The following is an 18,505-nucleotide window of genomic DNA, read 5'->3' on the forward strand; positions in this document are numbered from 1 at the left end:
CCTAAGGAAACACAAACGATGTGAGCATGGAGGGCATCCCTTTAGCCCATGGGTGATGCCCTCCAGATGTTTTGAATTACAACTCCCATCATCCTTGACCACTGACCATACTTGCTTTGGCTGATGGGAGATGTGGTCCATAGCATCTGCAGGGCACCATGTTTGGCTACTCCTGCTTTAGCTTGAAGGGTGCAGGCATTAACACTGCCCTTCAAACATGACTTCTATCTTTCTCCATCTGCTGCGCAATTTTTGTGTGCGTTGTCTTAATTCTGCTTAAATGCTGGTTTAGCTATCATGCTTGTAATATGTTCTGCACTCCTCCAAGCAGCAAGAAATTTCCGAGGAAGTGCACTGCCCAGGTTTGATTTATTTTGACCAAGCAACAACTGGAATTGGTTATCTAGGAGTAATTGTAATATTTCCTTTATTAGTAAACGTACAAGCTGAGCATCGGTGGAGGTTATCAGCAGGCAGTCCTACAAGTCAGCAGGTCTGGTATTCCACATCAGATCCCCAAAGAAAGATTCTCTCTCCCCTCCCAGGTCCAGGATATTTTGCTGCCTGAATTGTCAGATTGTCACCGCCCACCCCAATGTGACAGAAGCTGTCACATCCACAACATACATTTGAAGCACATGGGTTCCCCCAGAGAATCCTGGGAAGGTGATTGGTGCCCGGGACTGGTGGGGCAGAAGTCAGGGAGCCCAACAGTAGGTGGCGCCAGAGCCAATGAGGCAGAGCTGACTAATTCTGGTTTTGTCCCCATCCTCTTCCCTGCTGAGTTCTAGGAGGGCAACACTGAGATTAAGGAGCAGGAAGAAGAAGTGCCACCCCCTAGACTGGTAGTAAGTAAGGAGGTAGGCAGTTCCAGGCAGTAGATTGACAGGTGAGGGTTGGCTGAGGGCAGACTGAGCTTGGTGGGGCAGTGCCCTGATTGCCCTAATGGACCAGCCTCCATTGCTGGGAACTATAGTTCGTTAAGGATGGTGGGAATTGTAGCTCTGGGAAGGATAAACTACAGCTTCAATGATTCTTTGGAGGAAGCCATGTGCACTAAATGTGCTTTAAATGCATGGTGTTCATGTACAGTAACTTCACTGGCTGGGCAGCTGAATCTCACTTCGGCGCTAGCAATGGGAAGTTATTTATTTAGAGAGCTATTGCTAGTCGGGCGGTATATAAATTTAATAAATAATAATAATAATAATAATAATAATAATTTATTTATATCCCGCCCTTCCTCCCAGCAGGAGACCAGGAAAATGTCCTCCAGTACACCTGAAGGTAGTATACACATGTAGGATGCGCATGACAGGCCTGTGGCACAGTTGGGTTGTTTCCAGCCAACCTGTTTGTTGAGGGTTCGACTTGATTTCTTTGCACAATTTTTTTTGGGGGGAGAGGCTAGGCGATGTCAGTTGTTTATTGAGCATTCATTCAGATTTGTTTGCAGGGGGAGTTAGACGATGTGGCATCAAGCAATTGCTATCTCACACTTCCGACTGCATTTTCCCGGTCACTTTCCTTATTGGAAAAAGTCCAATTTTGTGGAGGAGCAGGTTTGTTGTGCAAGGGAGCACAAGACCAGCTGTAAGTGTGCAACCTGAATCAGCACAATTTGATTGAATTCCGCCCCAAAATAGTGACCAAACTGTCACTAAATGCCTTTAGTGATGATCTCCATCAGAAGGGAATGTCTGGCAGTGGTGGTGGTGCGGCTGCCCTATAGCATTAGCTGCCAAAAGCAATTGCTTCACTCTGCCTAACAGCGGGGCCGGCCCAGCCCATCTCCCAAAGTACCATCAGCTAAATCACTTTTTCCTCTCTACCTGGGTCTGTTTCAAAAAACAAACTGCTGTTTCTGCAAACACAAACCTACCCCCTCCCCTTTGACAGATAGATGTCCCTGTACGTGTGATCTTCCCCAAGAGCTGATGACTCTCCCTTTCAAGGCACTCAAGAGACACCTCCAGGTTTCCCGTTCACACAGTTTAAACTGAGAAGCAGCCTGGATAGCCCCTTCCACTTCAGCCTTCCCACACACCTGGGGCTGGGCACGGGAGTAATGCAAGCTTAGCCGTGCCTTACCTGAATGCCACTGCCATGCCCTGAAGCCTCTGTCTGTGTCCCTGGGGGAGGCACTGGTAATGGCCTTTTGACCTGCCCTGTGGGAGGATCTGGAGTGGCAGTGAAGAGGTAGCTGCGCTCTGTTCCACATTCATGTGGGATCACACTCCAGCCGGAGCCCCAAGAGGCTGCCCTTGCTGGAGCAATTCATGATGATTAGTGGCTGCTATTTGAAGGGATAATTGTTACATAATTATTCCATGTGCTCAAAACACGGCTGCACATCTCTGGTCCCCAGGTCTTCCCTGGGTTCTGTGTGTGTGTGTGTGTGTGTGTGTGAGAGAGAGAGAGAGAGAGAGAGAGAGAGAGAGATCTGCAAGCACAAGAGACAGCACAAGGGCAAGAGGAGCATTCTGTTGGCAGCACAGTTGGTGAGGTTAGGGACAGGCTGTAGCTCAGTGGTAGAGCATCTGTTTTGCATGCAAAAGGTCCCAGTTTCTATCCCCAGCATCTCCAGGTAGGGCTCAGAATGTCCACTGTCCAAAAATCTGGAGAGCTGCTGTCAATCAGTGTTGACAACACTGAGCTGGATTGACTATATACAGGTAGGGCTGTGGATGTTCCCTGTCTGAATCCCTGGGAGCTGCTACCAGTCAGTGTAGACAATGCTGTTGTTGTTATCTTTATATCCCACCTTTCCTCCAAAGAGCTCAAGGGGCGTACATGGTTCTCCTTCCTCTCCATTTTATCCGCATAACAATCCTGTGAGGTAGTCTAGATGGAGAGAGTCTAACTGGCTCAAGGTCACCAAGCAAGCCTCATGGCTGAGTGTGGATTTGAACCCTGGTCTCCCAGATCCTAGTCCAGCACTAACCAGTACACCACAATGTCTGTCAGATGGATTAGATGGACTGTTGGTCTAAGGTAGTTTCCTGTAGGGGTCCTTAAGTCAGGGTGGCTGCTGCTGCTGCTCCTTCTGGGCTCAGTGAGGTCCACACATGCTGGAAAGCTGAGCATGACCGTTAAGAATCCCTTTGCAAATGGCATTCACACATGCGCACACAAACAGGACACACCGGATAAACCACTACTCACCAAAAGGAGATTAGTGAAGCTGCAGAGCCAACCTCATATACTGCAGACTCTGAAGTTCTCCAGAATCCCACAACTGAGCCACCAGATCAGGAGTGGGAAGCCTGTGGCCCTCCAGATGTTGTTGGACTCTGGTGCCCAGCAGCCCAGCGTGGCCAAGGATCAGGGACAGTGGGAGTTATAGGCCAGCAATATCTAACTCATGTCCCATGCAAAACTGGACTTTTTTCTACCAGAAAAATGCACTAGAAAGTATAGGATAACATTTGCTTACTGCAACACTGTAGAACGTTCCTGCAAACAAATCAGAATGAACACTCAATAAATAGCTGATGGCGTCTAACCTCCCTGCAAACTTTGTGGAAACGTATCAGGATAATGCTCAATAAAAGTGACAATTTGTTGTTGTTGTTGTATACTTAGTATACTCCCGGGCTGGAGCTTGGCATGGACGGTTGTGGAAGCAAAGACTGACATTCGGGTGTGGCTAACCTTGAGCCCAGCTCATGTGAATGTCCCTTGCTATCCCAGTCTGAATGCACACCCTTGAGTGTGCCACCTTGCCCCCAGATCCTGCCTTTCCTCGATGCTGTTGGCCCTTTTGTGACACACCTGCCACATCATTCTGCAGATACCATCTTCTCCGGAGGTAGAACTGGGCCTTTAGGCTGGTGCCACTTACTCTTTGGCATCCCCTCCTACTAGACAGGTGCTTTCCCTGTTGTCTTTTCAGCACCTGCTGAAGACCTTCTTCCAACAAGCTTTTTAAGCAGAGATTTTTCCTACTCTGCATCTGTACTGGAAATGTTTTTAGGTGTTTTGTGTCATCGCTTTATGTGTTTGCTGCTCTGGGCTCCTTGGGTAGAAAGGACAGGATAGGATATAAATTTAAACAGCAACACGATAAACTGGGCTCTAGGCATCCCAGATCATCCACACTGTGAACCAATGAAAACAAACAAAAAGAAAATAATGCATGCTGGAGACAATAACACATCTGAAGCAAATTTAAGGCTTCAGGGGTGCAGGGGGCTGATCTATCCCCAAGAAGGCTCTGGTGGAAGGGGCTGGAGCGGTGGTGGAGCCCAGCAGAGGTGGTTGCTCCTAGACCTGGAAGCTGATTAAACAGGACAAGTTGGGATGCGTGCAGGAAGCAAAGCTGCCTAAAGCTGTCCCCATTCATTAGCAGAGGAGTCTGTCTCTATCAGCTCCAATCAGGTTTGTGGGCCCAGCCAAATCACATGCCGTTCAGAGAATGGCTCTGCAACAAAAGCTGCAGCACATTTGGGGCTTGTGGGGGGACAGCGTTGCAAGTAAGAGATATAAACGCTTTAAATCAGGTATGGGGAACCTTTGGCCCTCCAGATGTTGCCGAACTACAACCCCCATCAGCCCCAAGCAAGCATGGCCAGGCGTGATGGGAGGTGTAGTTTAGCAACATCTGGAGGGCGAAGGGTTCTTAACACCTGCTTTATTTAAATGAAATTATGACACTTGCTACCCACCTCCAACCATCTCAAAAGGAATGGAGAAAAGTTTTGTTTGTTCATTAGCTGTCTGCCCTTTGCAGCAAGAAAAGCTAAATTCTTGAACCTGTGTTAAATTATGCAAATGTGCAAGTATATCCTTCATATGTGTAACTGTGGCAGTCAGCCTTTGCATGCCTGGAGCAGGTTGGGGAACGAGGGGGGCGTAATGTCAGAATGCCACTTTAGCCCCCGCTTCAGGGCGGCAGCTCCAGCAGGCAACTCAGTTTACTGGCCGATATCCAGGAAAGACGGGGCAACGCTCACCACCGCCCGCCTGCTATAGACACACAACATCCATCACCTTCTGCAAAGTATGCTCTCTGTATTTGTTTTAGGACATCTGTGATACAGGGTTTCATCCGGTATAAATAAAGTATAAAATCTTACAATTTGTTTTTTTGTCATTATTTTAACAAAAATACTAAAAACTTATTAAAACCTGAAATCAAAAGCGGGGAGGGAGACTCTAGCAATCACACGGGATTCTGAAACACTGGTAGAAAGTGGAGATCAAAAACACTCGTTCGGCATGATCAAACTCCTCCCTGCCCCGGATGGCCGGGCGCCGCTGCCGATGCAGAGCAGGTGCCCCAGAGGGTGGGGGTGGGGGAGCGAGCCGCTGGTGGCCCCAGGCAGACAGAGGCCCTCTCAAGTCCACTGCGAGGTCTCTCTCCTTGCTGGGCCTCAGTACCGCCCAAAAGGGTTGCTGTTCTGTTGGGTCTGCGTATCTGTTTGGACGAGAACACAAGCGTTAGAATCTCAGGATGAGTCACAGGTGGGAGGCCAGGATGACGGAAGGATACGCAGAAGGTCCAGCCAAGGCGCTGTCCTGAAGAGAAGCACAGCTGGATTTAGGGGGTGTGGAGAAGGGGCTGGGTAAGCGCTATTCAACTTCAGAGGAACTCCTGAAAGAAGCTTGCTAAACACCATTCCTTGGCCACATCTACTGGGGCTCTGGCAAAGCCACAGCGGCAAGGCTTTTAAGGAATAGCCAATGCCTCTAAGCCAGGGGAATCAGTTTGCTCCACATCACCCTCCTCCCAGCGGGGTTGTCAAAGTGTGTGCGTTTGCTATGCACCTTTCCCATGGCTCTCTATACTCTAGTCAAGCCATAGCAGCAACCCCTCACCTAAGGTCAACAGCGTATGTCTCTCTCCCTGGCACATGGATATGTATAGGTGTGTGCATAAGCTCATTCTCAGCTCCATCAGAAAGTGGCAGATCAGTTCCTACAGAGGCGCAGTGAGTTTGTAGCAAGCAGTCGTGGAAAAGCATCTCTCTTCTCTCCAATTTCAACATATACCAAAGACTACTGTGGACTTCCGGCTCCCCCACCCACCCCCCAGCAACATCTCCATTCAGGACAGGAGGATTTTTCAGCCTCCACATCCATATGCCAGGGTTAGCCGGGAGTGGGAAATAGGGGAGCGGCAGCCAGAGGGAGGGGGCTGCTTGTAACTAACCAAAAGATGAGTCCTTGCCCTGATGTAAAGAGCCTCCTGCTTACATGGAATTTCATCAACATGACAAAAGCCCACAAAGCGGCAGCTCAGGACAGGAGTGGCCAGCATGCTAGCCCCCCTCCTTCCTTCTCTTATTTGGCCTGAGGACCTGCTTTTGCTAGGGGAGTCAGTGCCCCACAGCATGCCAGCTCTCGAGAGTGGGATCGTGGGCTGCTCTCTCCACCGGCACCACTTTATCCTACAGAAACCTGCTTTTACAGAAGCCACCTGCTCTCAGTTGGTCAGATCACAGCTGCTTAGCTGTGCTTCTCCCACTCATCCCTGGCAGGCTCGAGGGAAAATATCTCTTTTATGGGATAACGAGAGCAACTCCCTCCAGGGAGCCTGGGCTGAAACTAGCATTTTGAAAAGGTGTACAGGCAGGGGAGAAGCCCTCCATCAAGTCCCCTTCCAGGCTGAGATTTGGAACTGTCACCTCTGGGGCCTTCACACACGGTGCGACTTGTTCCCATGGGCCAGGGGCCATGCATGGCTGCAGCCACACAGAAGAAGCAAAGCAGGGGTGGCTGACTAGAGACCCGGTCCTGCCTCCAACTACACAAGTGGGAACAGAAGAAGGAGGGGAGACCTGGGCGGAGTGGGGAGGGGGAGAGGTTGTCGTTCATGGGATCTTTGAAGAGGGCCTCCTGCTCCTTCTTCTTTAAAGAGCCTCTGAAGTGCCACTGAGCAACTCCTGCCAGGAAGCTCCTGTGGGGCCCACACCTCCTTCCCCTTGCCCGCATTCTCCACTAACAGGGAATGGGTGCTGTGCCCAGCGTGCTGGAGGAGAAGGGACCTAGGCCTTACTGGAAAGCTGCTGTTGGAGCTGCCGGACCAAAGCTGCTGTTTGCTGCTGCTGCTGCGTCTGTTGGAGGCCCTGCCTCTGGAACTGCACAGAGAGAAGAGAAGGTGGAAGAAAAGTTGTTAGAAGGTGGGGCTGCACAACCAGGGGAGGGAGAATTGGCTGCTCCGGAAAGAGGGGAACAAAACTGCATACGTACGAGAGGCTGCTGAGGAGGGATCCCCAGCCCAGGAGGCTGCCCCTGTGCTTGGGACTGGGGGACGGTGGGGACCTGTGGCTGCTGCTGGGGCTGCTGGGGTGGGGGCTGCGGTTGCTGCTGTTGTTGCTGCTGTTGTTGCTACAGGGGAAGGAAAAAGGGACAGAAGGGCGGCTTAAGCAAAGCTGGAAAGACAACCGCTGTCGCAGGCAGTATGTTTCTGAATAACAATTGCTGGGAATCACAAGTGGGGATTATGCTGTTGTGCCCAGGTCCTGCTTTTGGGCTTCCCATTGGGGCATCTGGTTGACCACTGTGAGGAGACAGCAGGGAGAGGGAAAGAAGCACCACAGTAAGTCGGGCAAAGAGGAGAGAAGCTCCAGTGCTCCCTGGGGAAAGGTCTTTATCGTTGTAGCTCTCTGTGTTTTGGAGTTCGAAACTCCTTCTTCAGGAGCTGTAAATGCCTGTAAATTTCTAGGAGCCCTCAAAAGGTTGTTCAGTAACCCTGAACTGAAAAACCAGCTTTAAACAAGCTGCGAAACTGTAAAGTAATTTTTCTTTCTTTCTGAGCCTCTGCAATGAATAATATGCCTGCCAAGTTTTTCAGGGTCCAAGAAATGTACAAAGATCTACAGGTTCTGAAGAAGGAGATTTGAACTCTGAAACATGTAGAGCAACAACAATAAATATCTTTTTTCCAATAAGCACTGGAGCATCTCTCCTCTTTGTCTGATTTACTGTAAGAACAGGATGCTGGGCTAGATGGGCCACTGGCCTGATCCAGTAGGACTCTTCTTATGTTCTTAAGTTTTGCAGATTTCATAATGCATGGGAACCTGTTGCCTTCCAGGTGTTGATGGATTCCAACTCCCATCAGTCCCAAACAACATGGCCAGTGATCCAGGATGATGGGAACGGTAGTCCAGTAACACCTGGGAAGGCAACAGATTCTCCGCCCATTTTAATGCATGAACACAGAATGCTCTCAGTTCTACTGAGTGGTGAAGAGACCAGTGCAGACAAAGAAAAGGAAGGAAAAGAAGGACAGCCAGGCATTTGTTTTCAAAAATGTGAAGGAAGCACACAGAGAACAGTTGGGGTCATTACTGCACTGACAGACAAACCAAGTGATGACCCACTTCTGGCAGTTAAAAGAGATTTTGCTCCTTTTTCAGGTATAGAAGAAAAAATACAGAAGAACTTATGTAAAATAAAATGAAATTTTCTAGATTACCAAGAGACAACTCCTCAAGCAACCAGAGAAAGAGGACTGGTTTAGACTACTGTAATGTGATATACATGGAGCTGCATTTAAAGACTCTTCAGAAACCTAATGCAGAATAAGGCTCCGAGTTTGTTAACCAGGATAAGGCATTTTCATCACATCACGCCAATGCTAGGTCAACTGCCAACATGCTGGTTTTGACCTTTAAAGCCTTTCACAATTTAGGATTAGAACAGAAGGACTAGCAGTCCCCAGAATATACCCACCTGTACGTTAGAACCAGTGGAAGGCCTCCTGTGGGTGCCCCCACCATCTGAGATAAGGTGGTAACTGCCAGAAAGAGGGACTTCACGGTGGTGGCACCCCAATCCCCAGAGAGGCTTGCCTGGTGCCTTCTTAATCACCTTTTTGATGCCAGGTAAACATCTTTTTAATTTCCTGATTGTTTTTACGCTGCTAATGTGATTTTCTGTGCGCACTTTTTTCTGTATTTACATTTCAATTGTTTTATTCTCTTTTTGTAAACAGCCCTGGAAATATGACTGGAGGACTGTATTTTTGTTTCTTGGGAGTTCACAGATTGATTGAAGTTTATTTATTCTTTTCTTTTCAGCTTGTAGTGGTTACAGTTATATATATTTTTTAGCCTTGAGACTCGCTTTATTTCATAGCGCTGATTTTTTGGTTCGATTACTGATGTTGCCAATATCTTAATTGTGTTCAGTGATTTGCAGTTATATGATTTGTCATGGAAACTGTTTTGAGGTTACAAAAAACAGTAAAAAGCACATTAAAATAATAATATAAAAAATAAATATAAACAATAAAGCTGCAGTTCCAAAGTTCACAAGGCCCGAGTGGTAAATTCTTAGATCGCTCTGCTTCCAGTGGCCAGAGAACAAAACTCCCTTCAGGTAGTGGAAAACCAAGCTGGAGAACAGATGACATCTGGAATCCCCAGCCTCAAACGCGCCTGCCCTCCACACTAATATGCGCATCAATGGGGGAAGGACCATAGTGAAAGAGCATCTGCCTTGCATGCAGAAGGTCCCAGGTTCTATCTCCAATGGCATCTCCTACCTGAAACCCCAGAGAGCCACTGCCAGTCAGTGTTGACAACACTGAGCTAGATGGGTCAATGCTCTGACTCAGTAGAAGGCAACTTCTTCTGTTCCTAACTCTGGGGTGGCATAGCGTTTAGTGCTGGACCTGGGAGGCCTGAGTTCAAATCCTCACTCAGCCATGAAGCTAGCTGCGTGACCTTGGGCCAGTCACTGCCTCTTACAATGCCCCTGTGAGGTAGGGTTAAGCAAAGGATAAAATGGAAAGGCAGAGAGGAGAGAACCATGTGCGTCAGATCAAGCTGGAAAGGTGGGGTGTAAAATGCAGCAGTAAATAAATAAATAAAAATAAAACTTTTGCCAAGCGCAGAGGCTGATGGAATGTCAATAGGAGCGAAGTAGCATACAGCAGAAAAGGAGGAAAAGCGCAGCCAGGCGAGAGGAGGCTGCAAGGCAGGCCGGTGGTGGCTCTACCCTGGGCTCCCCCATGCCACTTACCCTCAGCATCTGCTGCTGTTGCTGCTGCCTCAGATACTGCTGCTGTTGCTGCTGCTGGTCTGGTAAGAGTTGGCTGGGTCGGATCCCCGACGGGACGCCCTGCGCACCCATGTGGTTTATCCCACTCATCATGGGTGTTTGCTGCATTGACTGATGAGGAAACCTATTATCCAAAGGCAGGAAAGGAGAATGTGGCCTGGAGCAGCAAAGTGGGAGGATGCCCCCAGCCAGTTTGGAAACATCCCCTGTGGTGGCTCTCAGCAAACAGGAGCATCAGCAACTCTCCACGCTAGTCTGGAGTGCTTACGCTCCCATCTCTTGGCGGTAGGCAGCAGGATCCTTTACTGTAGGGGAGGGGAATATTTTCTGGCTGGTTGGCCAGATCCAAACCTCCTTCACAACCTCCCAGCCATTTTGACAGGTGGGTGGAGCCCCCACCTGTCAACATCGTGACATCAGGTGCCAACTTCAAAGGGACTTGCTTTCAAGCACAGATCAGCTGATGAAGCTGATCCCAGCAGGGCTTGCTCTTAGCAAGCCCCACTTGCAAAGGAACAATCGGGAGCTTCCGTCAACCTCCCAATTGGTCCTTTGCAGCTGCATCCTTACCTGCCCCACAGCTGCCATCGCATACGATGTCAGGCATGGGGCAGTGGGCATGGCTTGGGGGCAGGGGAGAGAAACATCTTCACGTGCCAAATTGGGATCCATGGCAGACGTAATTAGACCGGTGGGCTGGAGGTTCCTGACACCCTGCTTTATTGCCTCAGATGGGCGGTGCAAAACTCAGCCAAGCAACCCCAACCCATTGCTCCACCCACAGCCCAGATGCCCACTCCCAGAAAGTACCTCTGTGCTGTGTTCAGGGCATGTCCGTAACCGGGCGCCTGCTGGTGGACGTAGCCGCTTGGTCGCTGCATCGGCCTGACGGGGTCGACGAAGGCAGGGTTTGAGCTGGGGTGCGTATTCTGATAGGTCTGGTTGGAGTAGGTGGGGGTGACCATGGCACTCGACTGAGCAGGATGCTGCGGGAGGCCAACGTGGGAGACGTAGGGGGTATAGCCCTGTAAGGAACAAAGTTGGGGCCTGTGTCAAGTTGTAGGCTGGCCGACAGAGATGAGAGAGGAGGCAGGGAAGAAACTGCTTGTCCGTTATTTGTATGGAAAGCCCCTCACAGCTCAGGGCCAGTTTAATTGAAGGATCGCCTTCCCCATGTATGCTCACCCGACCACTTCCATTTGCGGAACTGACACTTCTACAAGGGCCACATAATGTTTGTTCTGTGCTTGTAAGGAACCAATATTTGAACATGGCAGCTCCTGCACTCTGGAACTCCCTGCCCATTGACATTAGGCATATGCCCTCATTGCATTCTTTTTGGCCCCTGCTAAAAACATTTCTATTTAGCCAAGCCTACCCAGACGTATCAAGCTGGAACATATTTTCATCTGTCATTTTAAGCTGATAATCTATACTTTAAACTGCTGATTTTATTCATTTTGCTCTTAAAAAAGACTTTACTGTTGATCTTTACTGATCATTTCAATATTATATATCCTTTGTAAAAGTACTTAGAAGTTATATATTTACAGTTAAGTAGTAGACAACCTTTGTTAAATAATAATAATAGCATTAAATCTAAAAAGGGGCACTCCTGTGCTTGAGATCTGCCTGATGAGGGGCTGCAAGATTTGGAGTAAGCCCTGAAACGCCAACAGAACATTCAAAATGCTGCTGTTATGATAGGTATGTTGGCAAAACATGCCACCAGCAGGACAGTTCTGCTGCCGAAGATATGCCAACAGAATGGCTGAAATGGGCAAATCCTGAGCAGGCTGTGCTTGGCACAGAGGTGGAGGAACACTCTTACCATCGCACCCGATACCCCAGCCTTCCCCAACTGGTTGCTCTTTTGACTCTACTTCCCTTCCAAGGTTTGGAAGGTAACCCCATTCCAACGTCCCCCGACAGGAAAGCCAGTGAGCTGCAGTGGTTAGACTGCTGGACTGGGACCTGGGAGACCAAGGTTTAAATCCCTACTCAGCCATGAAACTTGCTGGGTGACCTCGGGCCAGTCACTGTCTGTTAGCCTAGCCTACCTCATAGGGCTGTTGTGAGGATAAAACGGAGAGGGAGGAGAACCATGTACACCACTTTCAGCTCCTTTAGAGGAAAGGTGGGATATAAATGTAGTAATAAATAAATAAGTCAGAATGTCCAAGATGCAACAGGCAAAGGTTCCAGGTGAGTATTGTAGGTGGGGAGGAAGGCCCCACAGGCTGTGGGCCTGCCCAATCCCAGCTTACCTGTGACGGCTGCACAGGTCCATAGGCTGGGGCAGGAGCCATCTGGCGCACGGGCGGTTGCCCCAGCATCCCTTGGCTCTGCTGGAAAAGCAGCAGAGAGGCATGGATAGCAACAGAGGCCCCAGAGACCCTCCCGTGCCATGTGAAAATCCCTGAGCCCACTTTGGGAGAGGCAACAGGGGTGGGGTGGGCTAGGTTGCTCACAGCACCAGAATCTGGGAATAACAGGGCCATTTAAGACTAACCTAAAGGCCTCCATCACCAGCTCTCAAACAACCAGGCTTTATCAAGTTGTATTTGGGATACGAACAGCCTGAGATGGGCACTCCTTTCTGGATGCAAAGAACCCACCCCAACCCCAAGCAGGACTGTACGACCCCTGAGGTGTCGGCACTTGTGAGCAGATCCCTAAAACTGGGGAAGGAGTGTGGGGTGCAGCGTTCACGGCCCCCCTCTTGTGACTGCCGGCTAACACGGAGGAGCTGGAGGGCGGAATCCTTACCAGCTTGGCCTGCAGCTGTTGGCGAAGGAGCTGCCCTTGAGGGCCAGGCGGCTGCTGTTGTCTGTAGATGGCTGACTTGTAGGAAGGGTCGATTGCCATCATGCCCCCCATGCCCGTCGGCAAGACCCCAGTGTATGGGGGGCGGCTTGGAGGCAGCTTGCCTATTGGCATGCGCACCGGCCGGTAAGAGGTATCTAACCGAGGCCCACCTGCAATGAGGAAAGGGGGGGGAGAGAGAGAGAGAAAAAGAGAGAGCATTTCTGACATGTTCCCCCAACAATTCTGATTTCTTACAGTGCATGAATGAAGTCTGATGAGGTTCAGGGTGTTGTCCTCAAGCGGACCCTCCTTTGTGGCCTCCTGGCCACAGGACATGGTCTTACCCCTATCCTCCAACTTGGAAGACGAGCCCCCCCCCCCCCCGATTTACAGAAGGTAAAGAAAAACAAAATCAGGCAAGAGCCCTTTAAGGGGTACAGCCTGTCATTTCCAGAGATCCGGCCTACAGCAGCAGAAGCCTTATCTGCCTTTGTAAGGCTCAGGTGGCTCCAATTCCTTGCTACGGCATTGTGTCCCCATGTTGTCCAATGAAGGAAAAAACCCCCAGCCAGGCCAGACTCAATGGGAGCTCTCCAAGGTGCTGATCTGGTCACCTGAACTTGTCAGTTCTAAGATTATCCCAGATCCGACTGCACCTACTGAAACTCAACTGTAGGTGTGGGGAACCTTTGGCCCTCCAGACGTTGCTGAACTACAACTCCCATCAGATACAGAGGCATCGCCAATAGCCAGGGATAATGGGAGATATAGTTCAGCAACATCTGGAGGGCCAAAGGTTCCCCACACCTGCTCTCTACTGGATGTGTCAAGTACCTACTGTGACCACCCGTAATTTATTATTATTTATTTATTTGATTATTTTATTTATATCCCACCCTTCCTCCCAGCAGGAGACCAGGGCGGCAAACAAAAGCACTAAAAACACTTTAAAACGTCATAAAAACAGACTTTAAAAGGTGATAAAATGTGATGTGATAACTATTCCGCATCCTTTAAAGAAAAAAATTCCTGGACCTTTGCAAAGGTGTCTCTCACACACAGTCTTGAAAGTTTGGACTAAAACCCGGAGCAGATTCCACTGCCCCACTGACATGGAGCCACCAGCCACCATTTGTTTGCATGAAAATGCACATACTCAAATTCCGACACACATTTTATCTTGTTATGCCACAAAACTTTGCTGTTTGGCTGCAACAGACTGAGCTGGCTGCTGTTACCCATCAAATTCTGCAATGAAAAGACAGCAGACAAACTACTGCTGGCCAAATCTACCCTTTCTGGGTTGGCTGAAAATGTTTAAGCTTTGCAGGATTTGGAAGAAGGCCGGCAGGGTGGGGTTGGGGTTGAAGTGCTGGGCTGGTAGGCAAAGATCTGGGTTCAAATTACTTCCCAGCCGTGAAGCTTACTGGGTGGTCCTTTAGAGCAAGCCACTCCCTCTCAGCTTCATGTGCTTGTTAAAATGAAATTTAAAAAAAACAAGAAAAAGTACTGAAAGTTCTGTTGAAATAATAAGCAACAATACAAAGATTGTGGATAACACAGAGAGCAACAGGAGTGAGAACTCTGCAGAACATAAAGACCAGACCAACACTCCATGGATCATGAACCTGATACACAACTTGCATGCATTTTCATCCTACTCAGAGTAGACCAGTGGTTCCAAAACTCTCCCTCCCCTCCCCAGATCACATGAAAACTGCTGAAGGTCTTTGTGGACCACTTAATGTTTTTTCTGCCTGTTGGGGAAACTGTAATGCACTGTGCTAGATGCTGTACAATTTCCACATAATCCAAATTGTAATAGTGTACAATCCAATACAAGAAATAAAAACTATAAAAATACAATTAAAAACCAATGCAAATATTTAATTCGATGAATGTGTCATCTCCTATCTTCAACCACAAATCCACAGAAATGCTGGGGACCACAGTTTTGGGAACCCCTGGAGTTGACCCACTGAAATTAACAGGCACAGAAGTAACTTAAGCCTACTAATTTCAGTGGGTCTACTCTGAGTAGAACTTAGTTTGATAAAACCTATATACTTTATACATTATGTCTAGAAGATGTATACTTTCCTACAAGGGTACATGACAGAGAGAGGTTATGGACCTATCGGGACTACCCCGAGGCACCAACCCTATGGCACCAGTGTCTGAAACATAAACATAAAATTTTTCGCATGTACAATGTGGGTCCAAACTTTTATTTATTCAAAATATTTCTATCCCGCCCTTCTACCCTATAACCCTATAACCCTATAATCAGTACCCTGGTCCCCCACTGGGACCTGGGTTGCCTAAGAATGGGCACAGAACACCCCCCAGCTTCCAAGGCGGGACCCAGACTTTATATACACAGGCACAAAAGGGGTTCTCCAGAAAACAGAGTGGGGAGTCTTGGCTCACTTGCTGGCAGATGCTGGTTCTGGGCAAAGAGACCCACTGGAGACTGCCCATAAGCCAAGCGTGACATGGAGTTCCCCGTTTGATGATGCAAGAGGTCGGTGGGCATGCTGCCTCCGTAGGAGACCCCTCGGCTGGTGTTGATCATGTAATCCTGCAGGGGAAAGAGCTATGAAACACACATGCAGCGGGGCAAGCCGAGATGCGCAAAGGACACCTTCTTCAGTGACAGGGAAAAGGCAAGAGGGTAAAATGTCCTTCTGAGAAACGTCCTCTCCCCCTTCTTGGACATGGAGAGAGACTCCACAAAGCTCAGAGCTTGTTGTCCTAGGATACCACCTCTTCCAAAAATACACTCACACAGTTGACTTCATAAGAACATAGTAACAGCCCTTCTTACTCATCTGATCCAGAAGCCAATTGCCTCCAGCAGCCAGCTAGAGGCCTCCAGAAAGGAATGCCAGTTGCTGGGGATCAGAAGAGGGGAGAGTAGCGCTCTTGTGCTCCAGTCCTGCTTTCGGGCACCTATTCGGGCGTCTGGTTGGCCACCGTGAGAACAGGGTGTTGGACCAGAGGGGCCCCTTTTGGCCTGATCCCTCGTTTTACAGACAATGCAAAATGTGTTTTTAAACAGCCCCACAGTTCATTTGTGGGATTTGCCGCAACAAGAGATAATGAAGGCCACTAGCTTAAGAAAGGGATTAGACAAATCCTGGGAGGATCAGGCTGTATGGACGGCTGCTAGCCACGATGGCGATATGCTGTCTTCAGGGTCAAAGGCAGCAGGCCACTGGACACCAGTTGCTGGGGAATGAGAGTGCGAGAGGGGCCCTGCTTGTGGGCTTCCTGCCAGCACCCGCTTGGCCGCTGTGAGAAAAGGAGGCAGGACTAGAAGTGCCACCGGCCTGATGCAGCAGCCAGACTTTCTTCTCGGGTTCCTAAGTGGCTGGGAACTAGTTAGCACCTGCAACCCCGGGACCCAGGCATGACGGCGAGAGTCCTCTCACCTCGTTCTTGCTGGCGGCTTGGGTCCGCTTCTTGAGCTTGGGCTTTTTCTTGGGCTCAGCAGTGGAGTTGGCAGGATTAGTGCTGGCTTTCTCCACCTTGGCCGGCTCGACAGCCTTCTTCTCTGGCTCCAGGGCGACTGGCGTGGGGGGCTCCTCCTCCTCGGGGGGGAGAGGCAGCGGCTCCAGGTAATAGCTGCGGGGCTTGGGTTTTAAGTGCGTGTGGTACAGCAGCAGCCTCTGCTGTTCCTCGAAGCGGGACACCTTGCGATCAACCCGCACTGTCCCGAACCAGCCCCAGGAGAGCGGGGCAGAGTGCTTCAGGCCCTCAAACAGGTCCCAGGGGGAAATCTTCTGCTTGGTGGACACCTGCAAGCCCTGCAGGAAGAAGGAAAAAAAAGAGGATGGAAAGCCAGCCAGAAGCAGTAGGCCCTGACCCTCCCCAGTCCGGGGGTCCCCTATTGCTCATAGGGTGGAGAGGAGCGAAGTGCGCCAAGGCATCACCTCTTTTCCTCGCTCCCACAAAGTCTCGGAGCGCAATTCCTCCAGCTGTGCATATGGCCACCAGCCCAGACTGCTGGAGCATCCTCATGCCACCATTATACACTTTGTTTTATTAAAAAAATTAAAAAGCAAAATGCTCCAATGGTGGGGTACAAGATAAAAAGATCAAACATGAAATTCAGACAACAGTACAAAAGAGGCATTTTGGGGGGGGGGGAGTGCAGGGAAATAGCAGGGAAGTTGCCCAATAAAGCAATGCTAATACCTCAACAAACATGTATGCCTTGACTTGGCACTGAAATGAAAACGGTGTGCCGTGCTCGTTAGGGGAGGGCACTCCACAAAGAAAGCTGCAGGCAGGGCAACGTATGTACCGTCCATTCCCTGCCCCCAGGGCTGGTGGCTGAGGGAGCTACTTGCCTCCTTCTTGAAAATGGAGTCAAACCCGGCGATCTTGTTGCCTTTGGTGTCAATGAGGGAGCCCTGAGGTTCACAGGTGATCACGTCCCGAGTCTGCTTGGGCAGGGGCAGCAGCTGGCGCACCTTCTCCAAGCTGTCAGACTGGCGGTCACCCAGCTCCTTCTGCAGAGAAAGGAAGCTGCGGAGAGCTGTTTGGAGAGGAGTCCTTTGGCCGGCCCGCAGGAGCTCCTCCCACCTGCGTGGCTGCAGCCCTTTCACACCGTCTCCACCTCCCCCACCGCACATTAAAGCCACGACATCCCACTCCATCAGGCTTGGCCAAGGGAAGCAGAGTGCCAGAGAGCTCATCCCTTGCAAAGTGGAACCCTGCGCCTGCTTTCCTGATGCAAGGGGTGGGGCTGGGGCCTCTGGGCAGGAACAAAGTGATGCAAACTGAGCGCAAGAGCTTGCTTTGCATCATAGCAACGTGCAAATACTTCCATGCAAGTGTGCTTGCTTTGCATCACATAAACTAGGGGCAGGGAACTTTTTTCAGTCTGAGGGCCGCATTCCCTTCTGGGGGCCACATGCCAGTGGCGGGAAGGGTCAAAGGTAGACCAATGCATGTAAACTTCACATACATCTGTACCCTAGGCTACTTCCTACCGATACCCCTCTCTATCCTTCATCCAAACAAGAGGTGTGATCAAGGATGTATTTCCAGCCAGGCAAAAACATTCAAGGAAGGTGCAGCCAGAGAGGGAGGTGGCGTGATGAACACTCATGAAGGCCGGGTGGGGGGGAGGTTGACTTGGAGGGCTGCATTCACCACCACCCCAGATCTGAGGTTCCCCACTGCTGAGGTAGGCAAATTACAGCTACCCCCTTTAACTCCCTCCAGAAGTGGGCTCTTGCTTACCCGGAGCTTCTTGACCAGGTTCATGTAGGCCCGCTTATTCTCCTCCATGCTGCCCTGTGAGATGCTGGACATGTCTGCGGCTAGCGTGCCGTTGATAAGCACACTCAGCATGTCCAGGACCGTGGTGAAGAGCTCGCTGCGGGAGGAGAGCAAGAGAAAAAGGAGGGGAGACACAGTCACGCAAGGAAGGGCGCTGCAGCCACTTCTGCCCCAGCCCTGATCTGCACTGCTCAAAAGCCATGTTCCGGCAGCCCATTCATGTCAGCAAACAAACCCCAGCCACAACTTATTTACTTATTTATTTGATTTATGTCCCGCCCTTCCTCTCTTCTGATGTAAGGCCAAAAAGCACAAGGCGCATCCAAGTGCAGCTGAATTGCTCCTTTGGCACAGGCCTTCTGCGTGACAGAATGGTTCCATGTACATGCGT

At 49.9% G+C, this 18,505-nt stretch overlaps 1 protein-coding gene across 12 annotated transcripts in view; it reads right to left on the reverse strand.

Annotated features, from left to right (window-relative positions):
• Positions 1-5,292: 5,292 nt before the first annotated feature.
• The window catches only part of MED12 (mediator complex subunit 12), a 45,563-nt gene continuing 32,350 nt past the window's right edge, over positions 5,293-18,505 (reverse strand). For 11 of the 12 annotated variants that reach the window (XM_061598163.1, XM_061598164.1, XM_061598154.1 and 8 more), the window contains 11 exons: positions 18,076-18,211; positions 17,178-17,339; positions 16,257-16,631; positions 15,253-15,403; positions 12,784-12,992; positions 12,282-12,362; positions 10,825-11,039; positions 9,976-10,138; positions 7,195-7,332; positions 7,001-7,082; positions 5,293-5,419 (listed from right to left, as the gene is read on the reverse strand). In XM_061598163.1, the coding sequence (XP_061454147.1) occupies positions 5,376-5,419; positions 7,001-7,082; positions 7,195-7,332; positions 9,976-10,138; positions 10,825-11,039; positions 12,282-12,362; positions 12,784-12,992; positions 15,253-15,403; positions 16,257-16,631; positions 17,178-17,339; positions 18,076-18,211 (1,756 nt within the window). In that variant the 3' untranslated portion in view covers positions 5,293-5,375. The remainder of the gene's footprint in view (positions 5,420-7,000; positions 7,083-7,194; positions 7,333-9,975; positions 10,139-10,824; positions 11,040-12,281; positions 12,363-12,783; positions 12,993-15,252; positions 15,404-16,256; positions 16,632-17,177; positions 17,340-18,075; positions 18,212-18,505) is intronic. The other variant, XM_061598161.1, reaches the window with a different exon arrangement.

The sequence above is a fragment of the Rhineura floridana genome, chromosome 16 (genome assembly GCF_030035675.1).
Source record: "Rhineura floridana isolate rRhiFlo1 chromosome 16, rRhiFlo1.hap2, whole genome shotgun sequence".
Taxonomy (NCBI): domain Eukaryota; kingdom Metazoa; phylum Chordata; class Lepidosauria; order Squamata; family Rhineuridae; genus Rhineura; species Rhineura floridana.